Raw genomic sequence first — 24,581 nt, 5'->3', positions numbered from 1 at the left:
TCTTATGTTAAACGTACTCCGGATATGAATGTGGTTGGATGTAAATGGGTGTTTCGAGTCAAACGCCTTGCAGATGGCACTATTGAACGTCGTAAGTCTCGTCTCGTGGCACAAGGCTTTCATCACCGTGAAGGGAAGGACTATGGAGAAACTTTCAGTCCGGTTATCAAGCTTTGTACAATTCGTATTGTTCTTACTTTGGCTCTTACATCTGCTTGGCCTATTCGCCAACTTGATATTCAGAATGCGTTTCTCAATGGTTTTCTTACGGAAGAGGTTTATATGAAGCAACCTCCTGGTTATATTGATCCAAATTATCCTGATCATGTATGTCGCTTGCATAAATTGTTGTATGGTCTCAAACAGACACCAAGGGCGTGGCACACTCGACTTAGTGTGTTTTTACAACAACTTGGTTTTGTTACTTCTCGAGCGTATTCTTCCTTGTTTATTCGTCGTTCAAATGGTGATATTACTTATCTTCTGGTGTATGTTGACGATATTATCTTAACAGGCTCCTCTTCTCCTTATTTGCAACACCTTATTAACACTCTCCACAAGGAATTTGCACTCAAAGATCTAGGTGAGTTGTCTCTTTTTCTCGGTGTCGAAGTTACTCGAACAGCTGATGGTTTGTTTCTCTCTCAGCGTCGGTATATTGAAGATTTATTGGAACGCGCTAACATGCAAGGGGCTAAGATTGTGAGTACTCCTTTTACTACTTCTACTGAATTAATTCCGCAAGGTGGAGTTCCTTTGCAAAATCCTACTGAATATCGAAGTCTTGTTGGAGGTCTTCAATACTTGTTGATCACACGCCCTGAACTTGCTTTCTCAGTTAATCAAGTTTGTCAATTTATGCAACATCCTACTGATAAGCATCTTCTTCTTATCAAGCGAATACTGCGTTATTTACAAGGTACTTCTTCTTATGGTCTTACTCTACGGCTAGAGGTGTAAATTGGGACGGGCCAGCACGTTTAAGGCACATCACAACACGTTAAAATTCGAGCACAACACGACACAGCACGTGACCGGACCAACACGGGAACAACACGTTTGTTTAATGTGTTGTGATGTGCCAGACAAATAGGCACACCGGCACAACATAGCACGCGGCACAACACAACACAACACGCGAAGAAAGCACGCTACGTCATGCGTAAAATACTACACAATACATCACATTTGATGTATATTTCACAAAAAAATCATTGTTTTAGCCAATTTATGACATTTTATTTTCGTTATGCTAATTTATTTTAATAATAATACATGTGCTCACTAAAATATCTCAAAAATATTTATTTTGGAGAACATAAAATAAGTGTGCTAGCACAGCCCAGCACGGCACAACACGTTTATTTTTCTGGCACAGCACAGCACGACACGCCATTTAGCACAACATATCACAACACGTCTGAATCTCTAGCACAGCCCAGCACAGCACGCAACACGCTAAGCACGCGACTTCTTGGGCCTGGCTGTGCCGGGCCGGCACGTTTTACACCTCTATCTCCGACCCTCTTCTTCTTTGCAACTAAATTTTCAAGCTTATACAGATGCTGATTGGGCCGGTGATCCAACCGGTAGACGTTCCACAAGTGGTTATTATGTCTACTTAGGATCGAACATTATTTCTTGGAGTGCTAGAAAACACAAAACAGTCTCAAAATCTAGTACAGAAGCTGAGTATCGTGGATTTGCTATTGCTACTGCTGAGCTCATGTGGATTGAGTCTTTACTTAAAGAACTTCAAGTACCGTTTTGCACTCCTCTTGTTTTGTGGTGTGATAATCTTGGTGCTACCTATCTTACTATGAATTCTATTTTGCATGGTCGCACTAAACACATTGAAATCGATTATCATTTTGTTCGCGAAAGGGTTCAGCGTGGTCAATTTATTGTTCGCTTTGTTTGCTCTAAGGATCAGATTGCTGATGTCTTTACCAAACGACTTTCAAGAGATCATTTCTCTTTTCTACGCTCTAAGCTTACTGTTTCTAACCACCCGTTTAGATCGAGGGAGGGTGTTAGAGTTTAGGAAACGCAAATCTTTATTTCCTATTAAACATGTACTTTTCTGTTTATAGTTTGGGTTGTATATTGGCCATGTCTTGTATGTCAAGTCTACAGAAGGTGTCAGGTCATGTAAACATATAAATACACAGATTGTTATTGGTTTTCTCTATTGAGAAACCTACGATATTTTCTAAACCTGTTTCTCTCTCTACTCTCATATTAAAACTGTATGGGTCTGTCTGTAACAGCTTTATCTAAAAAACATCTAAGAAATAATTCAACATTGAATCTTCATTTGCCGTGCCATTCTTTACACATCTTGATCCACAACTGTTGCTCTTCTATGTTTTGTGAATCCGAGGATAAACACGTGGATGGATTCAAATTTTTATACCATTTAACTATACGTCACTGATAATTTTTGAGTGAGGGATTTATTACTCACAGTGGAACCATCTTCGTTTTTGAAGTATATAGTTTTTACGAAGGCATTTAATCAATGTTATCCGTCATAATGTAATATATAGATGTATCTATGCAACGCCATATAATGTGTATCAAAGACAGTTCCCTAAATCTTTAGCTAAATTAATAGCTAAAGAAAGATTAGTTCACAATAACAACGAAATAATAATATAGTAATTGTGCTTATAAGATCAAAAATGAATTATCTAAGCAGTCTGAATCACAAAGAAGAAACCTGTTTTGAGGCATACTCAAATGTTTTGAGGCATACATTTGCCTAAGTTAGACTGAAAAGTTATCAGCCGAACCTAGGCAAAATTTCCAAAAACATAGATTCGGCTCTTAGTTTGAGTATGTCTCAAAAAAATTGAGTTTGCCTCAAAACAGGATTCACAAAAAATGGGGGAAAATGATGATTCAAAATATGGAGGCTCAACAGATGCTGAAGTAATTGTGCTTATAAAATCAAAAATGAATTACTTAACCAGTCTGAATCACAAAGAAGGGGAAAGTGATGATTCAAGATATGGAGGCTTAACTGATGCTGAAATAGTGAAAGAGGAAGATGATATTCCTTGATTTACGTAATAGATTATATTTTCCAAAATTCTTATGGTAAAGAGGCATTTATCGGCTTGGCATAAACCGAGCAAAACCAAGTTTTAACCATACTAGGTCTTATACCATTTAACGGCTGGATATGTATTGATATACCGATAAAAACTTAAGTGAAAAATCAGTCAAATAGTTAAGTTAAGAGATCCGCTCCCAAAATATGAATCTAACCTAGGATTTCTAATTTGGTAGTTTTTGTTTTTTTTAATGAAGAAGACGACAATTAAAAACGGTTATAGTCACATTCAGAGTCAATTTGACTTTTATATGTAGTATGTAAGAAAAATTGGAATCCAAAGTAAATTGATTTTAGAAATTGTGAAGGCCAATGGTAAATAGGAAAAAAGGGAATGGGAAAAAAAAAAGAAGATAAGATACATTTATCGTGAATAATAGGAGAAAAGATCTATTTACTATCTCAGCAAGGAAGTTCAAACACTTAGATCGGAGGATAAGAAGAAAAAATATACATTTGTTACAAACAGCTCGCAGTTTGATCTGATGTCAAGATGCTAACCCAAGAAGGAACAAAGAGCTTCACGTCTTCACCTAAGAAGGAAGGAAGAGAGGATCTTCTTTGTTTTGGTAAACTGTGAATAACTGCTTTGAGTAATGCGTGGCTAAAATTTTACAATCCTCAAGCCCTTCAGGAAAGAACATTTCCAGCTCTTCTACAGACTTCTTCAAGTCACCTTCGGGATTCCCATCCGTTAGAAACACAGCTAATTCTCTTCCACTGCAGTATAATGATTGCAAAAAATAATTAGTACAAAGCTTCAATGGTGTAACTGTAATAGAAAATGAGGAATTTCAGAACTTCTCCTTCATTTTGGGCATCCATGACTCTCACGACATACTGGTCTCATTCTAAAAGTTTCTGGTGGGGAACAGATCAGAAAGCCAGCAACGAATTAGCAAACTAAACTTTCATAATGGAGATATGTGTACGGAAGTTATTGGGAGATGCTTTTGCTTGCAAACTAGAATTAACTGTTTTCTTTCTTTTTTTGATCGGTAAAGAATTCGAACTCAGATCACTGGTATCATCACCCAGTGACTTTATCACTGTACTACGGTGGCACCGGCTTAACTGTTTTCTTTCTTATACTTGAAATGGTAGTTCTGGTCATTTAATTCGATTAGTCTGATGTACATACCAATGTCTCTTACACCTAGGCATCTATTAGTGACGCTCTTACAATCAAGATGATCCAAACGACGGATGGCCTATGTGCCTAATGTTCTGACACAAGGCAGTCATTATGATCAAACTTCGGCCCATCAGCTTGTTGGGGGTCAAGGACATGATCTGATAGTGACTAAAAAGCAGGACCATATTAAGCACTGTGATAAGTCGCATCTTGTCCATAACATACCAGTAAATAGAGCAACTGAAATGGAATAAAAATGCAGTAAGTTTATGGTTATACAATCATGCAGGAGAAGAGATTGGCTGGAAAAGCTGCTTCACCAACAATCTAGGTGGCACAAACATTTAACCATGCAAAGGTATAAATTGGATGTGACAGAAGGAGAATTCTTGAAGCACTTGATCTGGAGGTGGATACAACGAGAAGAAACAGCGGGGAGCTGCCGGGAAACCATAAAGGTTCCATAAAGAATCCAGAAACAATATGTTTAATTGTGTAGTAGTACCGAGTAAGGTAAAAACTTGGCAACACTATGCAATGCATGGTCTCATTAGGGAACCAGACATGGGGGATTGGTGGTGAAGGAGCTTAAGCACCCTCATTTAGCTAATGAAACACACTAGGAAGGCATTGGGGCTGAAATTGTCACCTACTATGTTATTGCTCTAACAGCTTTATATCAAAAAAAAAAAAAAAGTAATCCTTCATTAAAGGTATACCTCAGGTGCTAAATTGATGATACCAACCGAATGAGATACTAAAATAAACATTAATGGATATGAACATCGATATTTTATACTCAAGCGAGCAGTTATGAGGTGCCAGCAAAACATCTAAATTTCTAATGTTATTTAAGAGTTTAAGGAAGTAAAATAATGAATATAACGAGCTTGTGCAAATTATACCTGTGCGCAGCGAACTTGCTAAATGGACCCATTATTGATTTTCCCTCATCTGTTTTCCGCCTATGTAGAGCACAGACAACTTTCATGCAGAGGACGGGATGCTTCTTGAACGAAGAAAGCATGTCTGCTTCATTTTGCCATTTCAATTCTTTATTTGTGTTCCTTCTCATCATTGCTACAACTTCACCAATATCCAACTCATTATCCAGTGCATCTTCTGAGTCACTTGAGCTATCTCCACTATCAAAAGTTTCAGACCCATTTACAAATAATCCACTCAAACTGACACCCACCTCATGCTCAGATACTTTCTCTCGGTCATTTTGCGAATTTAGGTTGCATACTGTAACTAGTGATGACCCGCTCATTTCCAGATTATTTGAAGATATGAATTTTTCAATCAATGTACTATCAGCCTGACTCTTCTTCTCATCACACTCCGTCAGTGAAACCTGTCCTTGTTGTGGAAGGGGGACAAATTCCTCAATATTTTGACCCCGAGAAGAGAGAGACACATCCCCAGCACAAAGATTCACCGGCGAGTGTTTGGTTTTAGGAATTACTAATAGCTCTTCCAGTTTCTTCTCCTGAAATTCACCAAGTGGAGTTGTATCATCTTCCTCAGTATCACTAGTTACTTCCGTCGAGAACCTTCTTCTTTTTGCTGCCGAAGATAATCGGATATTATCTTCTTCATAACTGCTGCCATGTTCCTTGCATCTCTGATCAGAGAATGATCTTTTAAAGTGCCTTTCAGTTGTATTGCCAGTCGGAACATTCAGGCTTCTTTTGCCTCCAGTGCGAAAAAAACTCTTTGGGCTAGTTTTCCTTTCATCATTGTTGTCACCAATCTCAAAGATACCTGCTGGATTCAAACTATCTTGCTCAAACATATGTATTTCTTCAGTGTTGTTCAACATTTTGTCTTCTATTTTCGATGAAGCAACCACATGAGTGTCATGGATCACACCATCCATTTCACTGCAAGGCCTTTTGTTTGTATTGTTATCCCCTGTATCACCATAAGATACTTTATCTGGTGAACCTGTCTGACCACATTCTCTTTCACCATCATCGTGAGAATCTAAACATCTCTGAGTTGAAATCTCATCTTCAAGCTTCAAGTCCTGCATCTCCAACTTCTTTTCCATCTTCGCAATTACCTCTTCCAAGTGAGCGGCTCTTTCTTGTGCTCTCATCTCACTTCTGGACATAACTTTCCGATCTTCTTCTAGACCCATAAATTTCTCTTTCAGTCCACTGAATGCTGTTTTGAAGCCATCAAGTTCAGTATCATAAACATCTTTAATCAATGTTAGGTTCTTCAATGGATTCTTATACCACTCACATTCCACTTCCTTTCCTTCCAGCTCCCAAGACAAACCATGATGCTTGCCAGAACCTTCTAATTCTTTTAGCCACAAGGCTGTTTGACTCTCCAATTCGCTAAATTTGGCCTTCAAAAGTTCATTCTCATCAGTTACTCTTCTTCTCTCACGCTCCACTTCCTCGAACTTCTTCCTATTGAGCTCAAAACATTTTTCTCCCTCCTTCCTTATAGCTTTTATATTTTCTTCTGAACTTGCAATCTGCTTGTTCATCTAAACACACATTCTCCTGTTTTCCTTGATCTCATTGTCAAGACAAGTCCCTCTTACTTTCTCCACACTAAACCTCACAGACAATTCATTATACTTAGTTTCATAACCTTCCAATTTATTCTCCACATCAAGTTCATTATTCAGCCCCAAGTCTGCTTGTTTCTCATTTTCTTCACACCTTTTCTGAAACTCCTCCTTCCAATCGCTCAACTTATCACACATCATCTTATACTTACAGAGTTCAGTTTCAGTAGCAACCCTTGTCACCGTCAAATCCTTCAACTTACCCTCAATAACATCCAACTCCATGTTCTTCCTTTCAAGTTCCCCGTATAATGCATCATACTTAGTCCTATAATCTTCAAATTCTTCATTCAACTCATTAGATCTAAATTCATCTATATTCTGATTCACATACCGATTCTCTAACTCTGAATGTTTACTTATCCAATAGTCCACTTCCCCCTTCCAAAAATCAATCTCTTCGTCTTTTCTTCTTATCTCACACTCTAACTCCTCAACGATGATTCCCATGGTACACAATTGATAAAGCTTCTCAGAAATTCACAACTAGGTTTACAGAAATGACATATCAAGAACTAAAATTGAAGAAAAAAAACACAGTATTGTTTACTATTTATAGTAATATCATGTCCAAAACAAGCCAAAAAATAGAGAATCATAAGATCAAACCTAGTACTGATGAACTTCGACAATGCCGAACTGGAGTTCAGGTTGTTAATGATAACTTCGGAAACTTGTTCAAAGAAATCAATAAACGAGAGAAGAATGATTGTAAGTATATATATATATATATATAGAGAGAGAGAGAGAGAGAGGAAAGTACGATCACGATGTAGTGATGTTATTACTAGTGTATGAAATCGGTGCACATTTTTTGTTTTACAATATTACCCCCAACTTTATCAACTTTACAGGTTTATAAGAGGACTGAACCAGTCAATCCGACACTGTTTCCACCAACTTACATTTACTCCGTATAATTAATAGTTGAGCTATGGGCAATCGAAGAAGTTATTTTACTTTGGTTTTTGAATTTTGAATACTCTCAATAATTGCTCATGAAACGGCTGCAAACTAATTTCTTGTCCTTATGCCAAGTCTGTTGGGGCTGGAGAGCCAACTCCTTTAGTCCTTGACTTGGATAGTACAACTACTTTCTTAGATATTTGTATAAGGCAGGGAGAGGGAGAACAGACTCAGTCATACCCATAGAAATAATATTGACAAAAATATGGTTTATTTGGAAGGAAAGATGTAACAACGATGTTGAACAAAAACAACAAACTAGAGCTCAACTAGGCTTAGAAATACAAAGGTTCTTAGATTTCTGGTATAAGAACAATATCCCATCAAGACAGCTCCCTACTGACACCAATGAGGTTCATCAGTGGTCTTTGCCTAAAAGATCACAATTGAAACTCAATATAGATGCTGCTTGGATTTCTTTGGATTTGCCTGCAGATTTTTCTTTAATTCTTAGGAATGATGCAGGAGATTTCGAGCTTGGCAGAGCAGGACCATTCACAACCTCTACCTCTGAAGAAGCGAAAGCCATAGGATTACTGCAGGGAGCGAACTAGGCAGTTGAAAAAGGATTGTCAAATTTTACAGTGGAAGGTGACTGCAAGAATCTTTTCGATTATCTGAATGGGAAAGATTCTCAAATAGGCTGGCAAAATCGGACCATTATGGATGAAGTTAAAAGAAAATTCAATCAGTGTCAAAAAAATTTAGGTTTTTATTTTGTGCCAAGAACAGGAAACAATGTAGCTGATGTTTTGGCAAAAGAAGCAAAGTCTTTTAGGAACATCCTAAATTGGAGAAATGTACCTCCTTCTTGTATTAACTATGCTTTAGAAGTAGATAAATCAAATGTTAGGGTTGCTTCCAATAGCCCAACATTCGATGGCTCTACTCATATTGTTGTAAGGGACACTAACTCCCCAAGTTAGCCTTTGGAATACATTTAACTTACAAAAAAAAAACGCCTGCAAACTATCGGTGGTTTCGTACTTGGTCTTGTCTTATGTTGATAGTTGCAATTGTTGGGAATAACAATTAAAATTGATAATATATCAAATAACTAATTAATATAAGTGATAATTATGTGATTTTTGTATCGTCTCTGATTCAATTGTTGATGTCTTGAACATCTCTGTTTAACACCATAGAAAGAAGAAACTAGTAATGGTAGATTGAGGCACATGTTCAACATGCAGTCCTTAAGACAAGAATGCCCGACTACACTCTGAAAAAAAGTATGATGATATAGCCCCACTGGACATCTGCCTCCAGGATACAACAATCTTAACAAAGCTTGAATAGAACATTCAAGCCTTGTGCTTCTAGAACTTGGCAGCGGAAAACTCATGAAACGTTTGCACTTAAAAACCCCGTACCAAAACATAGTAAACGAAGAAGAAGTACTTTCCATGATTGTATGCAAGAGAGGTTCATCTCTTAAAAACCCTAACGCAAATCCAAAATATATAAGGTAAACTTATCCCGTAAAAACTAAGAGATAAATTTGGTAGGTGTTTTTTGATGCGTGTCGTAACCACAACAAATTAGTAAATATTTTTCCACCTAATTAACAAGGAATATAGTGTAGTAAAATTCGTTCCCACGAGGAGCAAGAGATTTTAATTGTCTTATAATGTCGCAAAAGGATTTGTTTTAGATTTTATAAAGCAAAGTAAATAAACAAATCAATCAAAAAGATAAAGTTGAAATCAATAAGAGAAATAAGATGAAGGAATTCTTCTTCGTTGAAAAACAATGATTCAAGTTATGTTTTTGTCTACTTGTTATTAGTCACAAATTATCACCAACCGTAGGTTAACAGGTTCGCTTAGCTAACCCCAAAATTTATCATTTCACTGAGTAACATGTTCGCTTAGTTATCAGATTCTATTCCAAAGAACCACCTGAGGTTCGCTTACAAGATGTAATTCCAAAGAACGCATTAAGATTTATGAATTTAGGTTTCATACTAGTAGTTAGACTCGGTTCGCTCGGTCCACTTTCTAGCGTTGTTTTCAAACACAATTGCTCCACAGAATCCCTCTGCAAGGTCTCGTGTTTTCTACTTGCTTATTGAGTCAAGAAACGATTACTTATCCCCTAACTTTCACTAGCTTTAGATCAAATCAACAAATTAATTTAGTGTGCACTCTAAACAACCTATCAAACAATCATAAACACTCATATTAGTAAAAACAAACGGTAATCATGTGAAAACGTCAAAGTAGATTTAAAACAAAACTCAAAACATGTCAAGAACTAGGAATTCATCCCCAATCAACAAGAAAAGTAACTACTCATGGTTTGGAGTTCACAAAGAATAAAGAAAATATTTAGAGCAAAAACCAAAGTGTTGTGTGTGTGGAGGTGTAGAGGTGTTGAAGTGTAGAAGTAAAGAACTTCTCTATTTATAGGCTTCAATTTGCTTGCAATCTTCTTAGGATTAGGATCCCTTTACCATTCTATCTCCAAGTCCTTGTCTTTGTAAAACTCCTCCTCTTCTCTTCTAAATTCAATTTAAAGTCAAATTCCACATCCAATTCCAAGTCCAAGTCTTCATACCCATGAGAAAAGGTCACACAAAAATTTGTTATTTTGGGCGGCCGGAATAATCATGGATCGTCGGAAATATGCCGGAAAAGTCACTGCCGTCCACTTAAGATTCTTCTCCGCGGACAAAATATTTTGTCACGACACCGTTAGAATTAACGGTCAAACATGTCAAACTGGTAGTCAAGAGGTCAAGGGGAAGGAGAGTTAGCTGAGTCAGTCAGCTACATCTGACTTGTCTGAATCACCTTACTCAACTGAGTCATTGGCTGGATCGTTCATCGGCTCACCTAGCACGGAATACCGGCAGTCCAAGTTGACTCGCCAGAGCAGAAATCCGACCGAGTTTGGTTTATATTCAGAGCATCTCTCAGACCAATTTCAGGCCTTTCTCAGCTTCATTCCTGCAGAAATTCCTATACATTCATCTAAGTAGGAATGTTATAAAGACCCCTACTATCCATGGGTCCTGTAAAAATACCCTCAAGGGTCTTTACAAATACCCCTAATGGCATAATCGAAACTGTGAACAATTTTGTTTCCACATAATCCCATTTTTAACCTTTATATCTTATGCTTCAGCTTCTTCTTTATTTCTGAATCGAGAAAAACCAATGGAACTCTCCACTATCTCCATCACTGCCGGCACCATCTCCATCTCTATCTCAGTCGCCACCATAACCAACGCCACAAACACCACAATCGTCTCAGTGAGTTATCAAATCATTTCCGATGATTGCATGAAAGTTAAATTTTATTCCTACGGGGCACCCCTTTTAGGGATGATGTGTTCACCCATTCCCACTTTCAGTTTCAGAGACAGATCAGAGTTGCGCAGTGAAAGCTTCGAGGAGTTGATTTCATTAGTTAGTTAACTTTTGCTATATTTATTATGTTGCATATTATATTTGTTAACCAAATGACTGTTGTATATATGTATCATTTGAGAGAAGTTCATGTAATTATATATTTCCGAGCGGGGATAGTTTTGGGTTAAGTTTTGTAGCAGATTTCTTAATTGAATGTTTGAGTAAATGATTTAGATTCTTAGTGCCTCTTTATTTAGTTAATCTCTTGGATTAGTCAGCTTCTAGCTTTGGGGGCGCTACAGTGTTTAGTCCGCGAACCTAGTCTGCGAACTGGCGGAAGTCTCTTTGGCGAGATTTTCTGCTGAGTTTGGAAAACTCTGTCGGTTGCCTTAAGTCCGCGAACTTGTTTGTGAGCTTAAGTGGTTATGATCTACAGATGTGCTCTGAACATGAAACTTAAATTACTAAGGAATGTTTTATGCAAACCGTGGCTATAAAGTTCATGAGCCGATTCATCGAATCGAATCATCTTTGTTTCAATTGTGTCTTGTGTAGTTACATAAGATCTCATAGCAATTGAACAACTATCTAACTAGTCCGTTTGAGTCAATTGAACTAGTTATGGTGAAGAAGAACTAGGTTAATATGAAATGCTCATATGGTTAACCTTTTTGGTTACTATGTTGAACCAACATATACGTACACGTTTGGGCACGGTTTTCATAAACCCAGTAAATGTCTACCCAAGTGTGTGTGACAAGCTAAGTTTTCGATCCAACGGTTGAGAAATATTAGCTTGAATCTAAATCAGGTTTTCATCTAACGGTGAATATGGATTGCTTTGTAACTAAGGAAAAACCCTGATTTGACGGCTATATAAATGATACATCTAGCATTGTGCAAAACTAATCCCCACACGTCTGTGTGATACTAGTGCGCTCGCTAGAGTCGATTCTCCTTTAACCTTTGGTTTTCTTCTCTAAAACCAGGTTAACGACTTGAAGACTTCATTGGGATTGTGAAGTCATACCGATACTACTTTTATCGTAGTTGTGTGATCTGATCTTGCATCTTTTATCGTACGAGTACAATCTATTGATTGGCTTGAGATCGTGAGAGTTCTCCAATAGGCAAGATAAAGAAGTCACAAACATCTTTGTCTCACTGTTTGTTATTCCTCGACAAACCGCTTGTGTAGTCAAGAAGGATTGTTGAGAGGTGATTGATTAATCTAGGCTGTTCTTCGGGAATATAAGACCAGATTATCAATTGGTTCCTGTTCACCTTGATTTTATATCTTAAGACGGGACAAAAACCTAGGGTTTTTCTGTGGGAGACAGATTTATCCTTTGATAGACTTTTCTGTGTGAGACAGATTTGTTTATTATCAAGTATGAGATTTTGAATTAGTGGGAGACTGATTGGGGTTCAACTATAGTCCAGTCCGAAGTTAGATTGTAGTAGGCTAGTGTCTGTAGCGGCTTAATACAGTGTGTATTCAATCTGGACTAGGTCCCGGGGTTTTTCTGCTTTTGCGGTTTCCTCGTTAACAAAACTTCTGGTGTCTGTGTTATTTATTTTCCGCATTATATTTTTTATATAATTTAAATAATACAGGTTGTGCTTTAAGATCATCAATTGGAAATCCAATCTTTGGTTGTTGATTGATATTGATTGATCCTTGGACATTGGTCTTTGGTACCGTCCAAGTTATATCTCTTTGATAAAGACTCGCAGATTTCCATTTGCTTGAGTAAAGATCAAATCGAGAGATTTAGATATAAACTCTTTGATATATCTTTTATTGATTGAGTCTAACTGTCTAGTTGATTCTCATAAAAAGTATATTGGAGTTTGTTCATACCGATTGCTAAGCGAAATATTGGGTGGTGTTGTTAGACCCCGATTTTTCAATTGGTATCAGAGCAGACAAACACATTGAAGACCTCAAAAGTATGTGTTTGTATCGATCTGACTATATGGACTATAAAGTCTCAATAGACGCTTCACCAGGTTTAAAAAACAACCGCACGAAAAGGTCTGACAAACTGGTGTCTCTTCTTCAAAAAGGGTTGGATGAACAAATCCGGATCAACTATGGCCTTGTTGCAGAAATTGCAATTCTTAAGGATTTGATATCTGGAAATACTCCCTTTGAGAAGTTGAAAAATCTCAGTTGTTCCTCTTTCAAGAAAAGTCATAAATCAGATAGTAATCAACGACAGAATGTTGAGAAAACTGATATGACAAGGAACCAGTCAGACAATCTTCAAAGCATAGGCTCATGTTGTGATCCTTCCGATCATATACATCAAGCTTGTATGTCCTTTCAAAAGAATCTTAACGTTTCAAATAATCTTTGTAAGAAAGCTAAACAACTGTATGATTCTCTAAAAGTTCATACAACACTACCAGGAAACTCTAAATTGAGAAGCACTAGTAGTATGGGTGCCTTTGCTTTAAGATCCACATCTCCCTTTCAATGGTTTATTGATAGTGGATGCAGTCGACATATGACAGGTGATCTCACTTGGTTTGTTTCGTCTGATGACTATGAAGGAGGTTTGTTTCTTTCTATTAGTCAAATTTGCGACAAGGGCCATCGAGTTGTCTTCAATGCGAATGGATGTGACATTGTTGACAAATCTGGGAAAGTGATTTTTCAAGGAACTCGTGGTAAAAACAACTGTTATCTTCTTGATACTCAGTTTAGCAACCGTTGCAATTTGACTAAGGTGGAATCTACACATCTTTGGCATGAGCGTTTTGGTCACATCAATTATCGCCTTCTAACTAAGATCATTAACAAAGAACTTGTTAGAGGAATTCCCAAAATCAATGCAAAGATTGAAGGTGTATGTGGTGCCTGTCAAAAGGGTAAGCAAACGAAAGTTCACCACAAATCATCTGGAGATATTCTCACTAAAGCTCCACTTGATTTAATTCATATGGACCTCTTCGGATCAATTCAACAACCCAATGTTGCCGGTAAGGAGTATGCTTTAGTTATGGTAGATGATTACACCAGATTTACTTGGGTCACATTCCTATCCCATAAGAATGAAACCCTTAGTGAATTCAAGACTATTGTTAAAAGGATCCATAACGAACAAGGTCGCAAACTAAAGAAAATTAGAAGGGATCGTGGTACTGAATTCAAAGACACCAAGGTATTTGAGTTCTGTGACGAACTGGGGATCATTCAACAATACTCACCACCAATAACTCCTCAAGCTAATGGAGTTGCTGAATGAAAGAATAGGAACATCCAGGAAATGGCCAGGTTAATGCTCCACAACAAAAACTTACCTTTAAGATTTTGGGGAGAAGCTGTCCTTACAGCATGTTACTTGATCAACCGTGTATATTTACGGTCTAAGACCCTTAACACTCCTTATGAGTTATGGTATGGAAGGAAACCCAACCTACACTATCTCAGGGTGTTTGGAAGTAAGTGTTATATTCTGAAAGATCGAGAACAGAAAGGGAAATTCGACACCAAAAATGACGAAGGTATCTTTCTTGGCTATGCTTCTGATAGTCGTGGTTTTCGAGTTTTTAATCTAAGAACACAAGTCATGATGGAATCTGATAATGTTATCATCGATGACATTAATAATTTTCGTCAAGAGAGTTCTCCTACTGAGTTTCCTCCAACTGAGATAATTGAGAAAGTCAAAGAAATTCCAGAATCAGTTGAAGTTATCCCAACTGTTACTGATCCTGACATTTGTAGTGACGAGGAGAAGAACACTGATCAAGCCATTCCTGATGAACAAGAACGTGTCCCTCCACGACATCTTTGGGTTCAAAGGAATCATGACACCAACAATATCATTGGGGGAAGGGATTCTACAACCAAAACAATGAGTCAACTTCAAAATATATGCAATTTTGGTTGTTATCTTTCGCAGGTGGAACCAAGGAATATTGATGAAGCTCTGAAAGATCCCTTTTGGGTAAATGCGATGCATGAAGAGTTAAATCAATTTGAAAAACAAGATGTCTGGGAACGTGTACCTTGTCCTCCAAATGTCAATATTGTTGGTACCAAATGGATATTCAAAAACAAGTCTGATGAATTTGGCACAATTATCAGAAATAAAGCTAGACTTGTCGCTCAAGGATATTCACAGATTGAAGGAATTGATTTTGACGAAACCTTTGCACATGTGGCACATCTTGAGTCCATTCAACTTTTATTGGCCCATGCCTGCTTTTTCAAGATTAAGTTGTTTCAGATGGACATAAAATCAGCGTTCATGAATGGAATTTTAAAAGAGGATGTCTATATCGCTCAACCTAAGGGGTTTGAAAACCCTGATTTCCCAGAAAACAGTTGTGCTAAAGCTCAAAAAGGCGTTATATGTATTGAAGCAAGCACCAAAAGCCTGGTTTGAGAAACTTACTACCTCTCTTATTAGAAAAGGTTTTTCTAGAGGATGAGTTGATAAAAAATTGTTTACCAAATGGAGTGGGAAAGATGTGGTCATTTCTCAAATCTATGTAGATGATATCATCTATGGATCAACTTCTGAAAAATTCGCAAAAGATTTCCAAGTCTCTCTTGCTAAAGAATTTGAAATGAGCAATGTTGGTGAATTGAAATTCTTCTTAGGATTACAGATTCAACAACATAAGGAGGGTATTTACTTATCGCAAGAGAAGTACGCACGTAATCTTGTGTCAAGATTTGGTCTGGATAAGTCGTCTCCTAAGTTGACTCCTATGCCTACTACTGGTAAATTGCACAGGGATGAGAAAGGAGCAAAAGTGGATCAAAAATTATATCGATCCATTATAGGTAGCCTTTTGTATCTTACAACTACTAGACCTGACATTTCTTTCAGTGTTGGTTGTTGTGCCAGGTTTCAGGCAAACGTTATTTCCTATTTACTTGATAGCAATCCTATTGTGTTTGGTTAAGTCCAAACCTATTATTAAGTAAACATACTTCGTTGTTGTATTGTCTCGATCTTGTATCCATAGTCAATCACACAAGTTATCTTGTTGTCGTATTGTCTCAATCTCGTATCCATAGACGTTCACACGAAGTGTAAACCGATTAGGTGTATTGTCTCGACTCAGTCTATATACAATCACTTTCGGAGAAAGGACTTATAGGTGGAAAAGTTTTAGATTGAGGTATATTTGGGTACCCTCGTCTTTTCATGAAGCATGCAATACAAGATAAGCTACACTAGATTAACAATACCTAATTAATCCGACTCAAATGTGTAAAATTCACATATATACAAACCATATTAGGATTTATATATTTCATTCAAGCATAAACGAAGGGTTCCACACATACGATATCGAAGTAAGCCTCTAATTGAAATAAGTTTTGCACTGGCAACTGGGATTCCATGTCAAAAGCTTACGCACCTCATATGTGCGCCTCATCACTCTATCATTTTCATATTCAACACCCCGAAAAGCACCAGTTACTGTTGATTAGATAAATAAAAGGAAGTATTAGAAGTTAAAACCATATAATAAGTAGTAACCACTATACACAGTCTGAGTGATGCTACGCCATACTATATGACAACCGGGTATACTGAAAGCTTAAAGCATCACATTTTCAGAAATAAGACATCAAAAATAAGAAACATGTTCAACAGTTCTTCAAAAATTAGAAAAGTAACCTATCTACCAAAAAACATCAATATCATATTACCCGTTGCAACCTAACAACCCAAAATCCATATTACATTTATTCAGTAAACTCCATTTTTGGAAGACAAAACCTTCAGTATCTTCAGTTATATTACAATTAAACAGTAAACTCAAACTGCTATACTACTAATTCAATTGTAAATGAATCAAAATCGATAAATGAAACAAAATCACTATGAAATTAAACAGAAATAATTAACTTACCTTTACTGATTTATTTAACACCAACAAAAGCTGTTGATTTTGTTGTTTCTAATCACTCTTCAAAGTACGAAATCATCTACGAAACCCTAAAAATTGAAATCATGTACGAAACATAAATCATGTACGAAACCCTAAAAATTGAAACAAAATCATGCACAAAACTTAAAACTTGAAATCAAATAAAATTTAAACTGAATTGAGACATAAAATTGTTGTTTACCTTCCATTTAATCTCTTTTCAAATTGTTGTTGTTGAAGATCCACAGTAAATCGATTCTGAAACCTAATTTTTTCGTTTTTTTCTGTGTTTTTCAGTTAGATTTGATCTTCTAGATCATATAATAGAACAGATCTACTGATTTGTGTGTTTGATTTGGTGTTTAATCTGATTTTGTTCAGTTTTCTTCGATTTCTTTTGATTTGTTTTTGTTTTCTGTCTGGAGAGAGAGGGAGAGAAGAAGAAAAACTAAATGAAACGAAAATACTACTGGTTGTTTGTATTTATCTAGGAATATTTTAGTAAACTGTTAATCCGGGTCTGGGCTTCTAGAAGATTAAGGGTACATTTTAAATTTGAAAGGGTATATTTCAATGGGTGTGATACTAGGGGTATATACATAATGTTCCCTTCGTCTAATATCAATCCATTCATACAATCCAACATTCCCTGCACAACAGCAGCATCTTCAATTCCTTACGAACTCAAATCTACTGAAATTGCAGCACCAGATTCATTCCCTTCTTCCACTCAAACCAGTGGAAATCAACACAATTCTTCTCTGATTCTTCCATTCTATACTCCGGCAACGTCACCAGAGACAGCAACACCATCTCCTAAAACCCATTTCTCTGTTGAACTCAGAATCACCATCCATTTATTCTTCTCTGGATCACAACATCATTCTCATCTATTCATCATCGGCAACAGGGTTGAACCCTAAATCATCACAGACCCATCTCCTCCTCAGCAACAACATCACATTCATCTTCATTTCTTTATCTTCAAATTCGAACAACATCTGCTCCTCGCTGTCCCTCACATCAACAGCGGAAGCTTCGTATTCTCTATTACAGGTGTAAATCGAGACCCCAATTCCTTCAAACCCTAGAAACATAGCCATGGCAATTACAGATCCAATTTCTTCTTCTCATTCGACAGCAGCAACATTATTTCCTCACTTTTTTCTCGAATTAACACCAACCCAAGCTCTTAACCCATCTTCTCTGTTACTAAATCTTCAAATTCAGCACAAACACTTAATCTTCTCCACTCTCTGTAGATCGGCAGCCTCAGATGAAGAAGAAAGAAAAAGAAGAATAAAAATCTTCTTCAGTTCGACCTAATTTAGGTCTTTAACTTTTGGACGGCTATTTACACCCACTTCTTTACCATCCCCAGCTGGTGCTGGCCCTGAGCAATTAGCTGTCCGCCTTTAGTAATTCCAGTGGTATCCCCTTAACCTTGGTTGGACTCCCGATAGTGTTCCCATGCGAAATGACAATTTTTCCTTTCTTTCTCAATTTTGGATGATTTCTCCTTCTTTTCTGCCGTGTAACTCCAAAGTAGCTACTCCCTCCGTTCTAGTTTGCTTGCCTAAATTGAGTTTTTTTTAGAAAAAGTGTACCAAAAAATTTCTATATTTCCCACTAAATTTTTCTAATTATCAAAAAAGAAATAAAAACTAGGATGCAAGAATTAGTATACTAAACAAGTAATTTGAGAGATTGATGGTGTATGCGCAAGTAATTTGAATTTCTTTCAAGTTTTTGCAAAATCCAATATGGGCAAGTAACTAGGAAGGAGGGAGTATAAAACTCAAAACACGGATAAAATACAGAATTTGCAAGAAAAATAGCAAAGAAAGCATAAATAATAGATAATAAATAGGGTGTATTCTACACCTATCATTTTTTATTTTGGAAAAATCATTTTATTACTAATTTTTATTCTTATAGAACCTTATTTTTCCAACAATCCCCCACATGAATGAGAATACGATAAAACACGGAAAAAAGAAAATATCACGCATATGCATAGGTGTCCATTATGTCTTGAACCTTTGCTTAGTGATACCAGAATTACTTGTTAGCCAGTGAACGCGATGTCTGGAACTATCAAACTTTTGGTGTAATTCGCGATAACAACCACGCATGATATCTCCAAGGTTGTTGTCAAGCTCATGCCGTTGTGTCCGTTCTGGCCCTCGACGTATCTTGTTTCTCAGAATGCTCTATAGAATCAGCTCATACTCTCATAGGAAGCGACCCACTTCCTCATTCAGATAGGTGAGTCCCATCAAGAGTATTCACTACTACACCCCACTTCAATCTTAAATTGAAACTACAGAACTCATTAAGACTTATTAAAAGTCATCCTTCAGATGTAGTCACACTATCTCATCTACACCATAGGGAAGGGACAGAGAATATAATTCTCTGATAGTGTTTACCTTTACCCACCACAAATTAGTTGTCTCATTCGAAACCTTGATCTTGGGATCTCCAGTCAGCAAGATTGAGTATCCTTCATGGAAAGTTTATTTTATGAGCTTAAGTCCCATCCCCTTGATGTATAATTACAAATTATCCCTCTAGATAATCCTTTCGTCAAAGGATCACTAATTTTTCTGTTGACTTCACTAAGTCTATGAGACTCTCTTTTGACTTCACATGTCTACTAAGACTCTCTTTTTGACTTCACGAGTCAACTAAAATTACTTCATTAGAGAGTATAGTTGTCTTATCGATTTAGCCTTTTCCGAGGTCTAGACTTTGTCATTGCTCATTTACTTTAGACTCACACAGTCAATTGAGTTTTTGCAATGATGGCCACAGGCTTCGGTCACAAAGGAATATCTTTTTGGCTTCCTCTCGTGCTTGAATTAAAGCCTACGAACTTTTATTTCTCTAAATTCAATTTCATCATGTCTGTTTTAAGGACTTCCTTAGATATACACACTCCTTAAGAGGGTACGCACATAAGCTAAGATTTTTCCATAGCCTGAAACAACAAAATCTCTTAAGGTCAGTACAATATGTATTACATACACAATTTAAGATGTACCTCAAGTATCGCAAGTCTCTGATCAGATCATCCCAGTAATTATTTTGAGATACTAGTGTATTTTTATACACCTGATATACTGCACATTTACAACACATATTAAACGCATCGAGTTTGACAAAGACCAGTTTCTTCGGATTTTCTTCTGGTTCCCTTCGATCCTTTAGATCATATCAACTAACTGGTCTTTCAATCAAATCATAAATATCAAATCTCCCCCCTTTTAAGGCAAACAAGACAAACTGAAAATAATAAGGAATTTGAGATTGAAAGAAAACTGAACCGTTGGATCTGATAATTTTAAAATCCAGCCGTTTGATCTATCAATTTCCGTCTTTTTTATTTCCGTCTGAACAACTAATGAGAACCATTGATTCAATGACTTTGATATGATTTTAGCCATCGAGATTATAAAGGACTTCGGTGTAATATATATATTTTAATATAGGGATTTCAATTTATATAACTATCATTTTAGAGGACTTTAATCTAAAACATATATAAAACCCAACTTAACCTAGAAAAACATTTTTCTTCTTCGACCCCGGCTGAGAAGAGGAGATGGACGATGAACATATTTTCATCAGATTTGACCCATTATTCCACTACATATTCAAATTCAACCCGTTCTATGTTCACAAAGTAACTCAATTAGTAACCCTGATTTTCTTTTTGAAATTAGGGTTTAAATGGAGTAACTTTTTGAAATTAGGGTTTGAATTGAGAACAAACATAAATTGGAATGCTTCAACGACACAAGTACAGGTAATTTTTGCTTCAAAATTTTGTTTGCATAGAGAATCATTACTTTGTATAGATTTTTGAATTTATCTTTTATAACATGATTAAAAAATAAGTCCTCTGAAATGTATATATCTCAATTGGTGTGCAATTTGCTTTTTATGCGAGAAGCCTTTAAGCCTGTAGATTTTGATTGTGGATTGCAGGAACGCATAAACATAAAACCCTTATTACAAATTTGTTAGCACTGTTTTCAAGTTGTGTTTTGATTTCGCATGAGGCATCATCGACATGTTCCGTTGAGTGGCCTTCCAAATGTCTAAAGCATTAATGGAAAGTATTTTAGGGACAACTGTATCAACAGTAGTTCACCGTCAAGTAGGCAAAATAGTAGAATTTGTTTTATGCACTCATGTTTTCATTGAAGGTCAACTATATATACTGTGCGGTGTTGTGTAACAGTGTAAGTGCTACGAATTATGGTTCCACAAAAAATTACAGATCGTACAAACATATGTGTATCTAGACGTCCTACTCTGGTGTAATAGTCGAATCTTTTTTTAACAGAACATAAAGATTCTTTTTTATTGATAGCCATTATTATATTTAGGTATTTGATGTGTACTATACAATCATAGCGAGAGAGTGATTCCACATTCCACCTTTAATTTTAAGTATAGGTACCTGATTAGTGTTAAAGTACAAGAGCAAATCAAGTCTGTCAATTAATTGTTGTTCATTTAGCCTATCTCATTTTAGGTGCATTTCCGGTAGGAATTCATTCGAGTAGTTATAACTGGGGGCATGTTAATTAATTTGAAGGAAAAATGTGTTTGGTTTATTGTTGTTTGTTGTATATTATACTCAATATTATTGTTTGTTGTATATTATATTCAATATTGTTGTTTGTTGTATATTATACTCAATTTTGTTTTAGAGTATTACAGTCTTGCGAAAGGAGGAAACACATATAAAGAAATTAAGGTTTGCCGACATGCAACGCACGTGCACTCGACTTGTATTTGTAAAGCATATAAAACATACATGTACTATTCACTAGTACATTCATTACAGCTTCCTAAAAATTAAGGTTAGTGCAATATATATTACATATTTGAAATTAAATATGTACCTCATGCATTCCAATCTCTGGTCATCTAGTCAGAGCATACCTGTGATTTTCCAGGGTAAACACGGACATGCACATCTGTTTTACAACACATACTAAATACGTTAGACAGAAACTATATCCTCAAAATTTCTTTTGGTTACCTACTGATCCTTTAGACCAAGTCAACCGCATATTAGTTTCCTGTCAAATCTTAAACAACATCGATTTATTAATAGATGTAAAACATGTTTATCATATCACAAGATATATCATAATAGAGACAATTAATAATATTAGTATCTAAGCTTATACAAATATATATGTAAAATCAGGTTGCATCAGGTACACTTCATTTACTCTACACCATACATTACCGAGTTTGATTTCCATGGTCATGGTCTATATCACATATTTCATCTTCTCTCTAGAAATGAATAAAACGAAAACTTGTTATTAGTCTAAAGTTCAATTTCAACAGTAGGCTCACGAAGTCAAGATTGGATACTGACTTTTCATCTTCTTTTATATTATTGACATATGCAACATATACCTCTCACAGGTGTGGATTAGGGATCGGAAAATCACAAATCTCGTCCCCCACATTTATAGTGAATTCTAGATAAACCTGGTCACAATTAAATTTGACATTATGTAGTTTATAATTGTATTTGAAGAACACTATAGTACACTGGATGAAACAAGTTAACGGGACTTGTTTCCTCTGCCGAGAACAAGATCCAACAAAAATCTTTTTCAACAAACTCAACGTTCCTTGACTCGCGTGAGCGGTATTCAAAGTGCATGCTTTAAAATTATTTAAGACTTACATCTTGCTTTCAGCAAGTGCATAACAGCAACAAATACAATAATTAATCATCGCAAAATGATCCGCATCTCTTGTAGTTGAAATTCTCAGCATAAAAGAGCTTCACTATAAAGGTGTACAACCTAAGTAACTTCTCAACGATAACCACACAAAATAATTGTTATAAGGATGTTTACCATAATTTACCAATCCTTACTCCATGAGATTTACATAACTCAAAATAAAACATGCAACCAGTAAAGGCAGCTTTCTAGATGGGGGTGGGGGTGGGGGGTGTACCTGACGCGAGTTTCATAGTACCTTTGCATGATTATTGAAGGAGATTAATTGTAAATTAACTTACTCGTACTTCCCGGTATGTTTTTGCATGATGGACGATGCACTTTTGTTGGCACAATCTAGTGTTCCCCTTTCCGCATACATCTCCTCATCTTTGCATGCGAATCTTACCTGATTAACTTAAACTCATAACCGGGTTAGTGACAAAATTAGTTAATCAACAATATGGTACAATTTAACAAAGAACCTCACACTTTAAGGTGGATATTAAAAAAAAAAAATAGTTCCTACGTCAACTACCTTTAACTAGCTGTAGAAATAGGATGTTAGAGCACTGCTCGGTCGAACTCGCATGCGTTGCTATATCAAGCATGTTTTTCAATATTAGTGATCAAAACTATATGTCTTGATTTATAGTTTACTTATGACTAAGTCTCGGTCTAGGATAGTTAAGTGCAATTGAGCTCCAGACTTCATGGCGATCATCTTACGAAGACGAAGAACTACTCGAGGAATAAGTGGAAATTCATCCGACAAAAAGGTATGTGGAGACTTGAACTTTTCTGTCACTCAAAAGTATTCTATCTCCTACTCTTGAGACAAAGTCGTATAAGTAAGATAGTTTTCATACATACACATTTGCTATTTCGAGCCGAGTTTACTCGCGTATCTTTTTCTCGAAATATGTGTTGGTGAGCTTTTTCTTTAACCATTTTCATCTTTACCCGTGACGCAAGTCAGGAAGACGTTTCAATCTTGAAAATAGCTTTGATGACGATAGTCGTGAATAACGATTGTTATAACATTATAGAAGAATGTTTCAATGATTGAAATGTAGAGTTGAGATTACCAACTATGGATATAAGCATATATAGTGTGTTCACACATTAGTGTGTAAATCCATGTGCCAGAAACCAAGTGCGTACATATGTGTGCATGCGGTATTGGTGAAGGAGACAGGTTGAGTACGCGTACCCGTACGCGTACCTGCGGAAGTTTTCATACCGAAAGTTTCTGCTGAGTTTGTAAGTTTGCAAACAAGTAAACCAGTCACCTTAGGTACGCATACCCGTACGCCTACCCACAAAAGTTTTCGAACCGAAAATTTCTGCTGAGTTTGTAAACTCAAATTCGATAGCTAAGGTACGCATACCCGTACGCATACCCAAGCTGGTTATTTCTCAAATTGGTTGTTCATGAACTTAAAACAATAATTTATAAGGAATGCAATCTTTGCAAACTGTGGCTATATTGTTCATGAATTGATTCAAGTGAATCAAACCGATTTTGTTTCAATTGTGTCTATGAATAAAGACCTAAGCAATTGAACAATTCTTGAACTAGTTCTTATGAGTCATTTGAACTAGTTATGAGAAATATGAATATGGTTAATATGAAAGTGGTCATATGACTAACCATTGGTTAACTATTTGTGAACCAACTAAGTGTACACGTTTAGGTACGGTTATTCAAACCTAAATGAATACATTTCATTTGTGTGTGACAAGC

The 24,581-nt window shown here is 36.3% G+C and overlaps 1 protein-coding gene across 2 annotated transcripts; it reads right to left on the bottom strand.

Annotated features, from left to right (window-relative positions):
- Window positions 1–3,492: 3,492 nt before the first annotated feature.
- On the bottom strand, window positions 3,493–6,796 carry LOC113315887. Of its 2 annotated transcripts, none has more exons than XM_026564131.1 (2): window positions 5,159–6,796; window positions 3,493–3,838 (listed from the first exon to the last, which is right to left on the bottom strand). In XM_026564131.1, exons 1-2 carry the CDS (start codon window positions 6,757–6,759, stop codon window positions 3,652–3,654), a joined length of 1,788 nt encoding a protein of 595 aa, XP_026419916.1. In that variant the 5' UTR covers window positions 6,760–6,796; the 3' UTR covers window positions 3,493–3,651. The 2 variants fall into 2 exon arrangements, with proteins under 2 accessions (XP_026419916.1, XP_026419914.1); XM_026564129.1 differs by lacking the exon at window positions 3,493–3,838 and adding an exon at window positions 3,845–4,493.
- Window positions 6,797–24,581: the final 17,785 nt, after the last annotated feature.

This window comes from Papaver somniferum, chromosome 10 (assembly GCF_003573695.1).
Source record: "Papaver somniferum cultivar HN1 chromosome 10, ASM357369v1, whole genome shotgun sequence".
Taxonomy (NCBI): Eukaryota; Viridiplantae; Streptophyta; class Magnoliopsida; order Ranunculales; family Papaveraceae; genus Papaver; species Papaver somniferum.
The sequence above is the reverse complement of the archived record's forward strand: the minus strand, read 5'-3'. Positions and strand labels throughout refer to the sequence as shown.

Excerpts from the sequence above, each read along its gene's own strand:
- LOC113315887 (XM_026564129.1), bottom strand. The coding sequence starts at position 6,759 with ATGAACAAGCAGATTGCAAGTTCAGAAGAAAATATAAAAGCTATAAGG. Across the intron at positions 4,494-5,158 it reads AGCAAGTTCGCTGCGCACAG|TTGCTCTATTTACTGGTATG; the intron begins GTATAATTTGCA and ends ATTCCATTTCAG.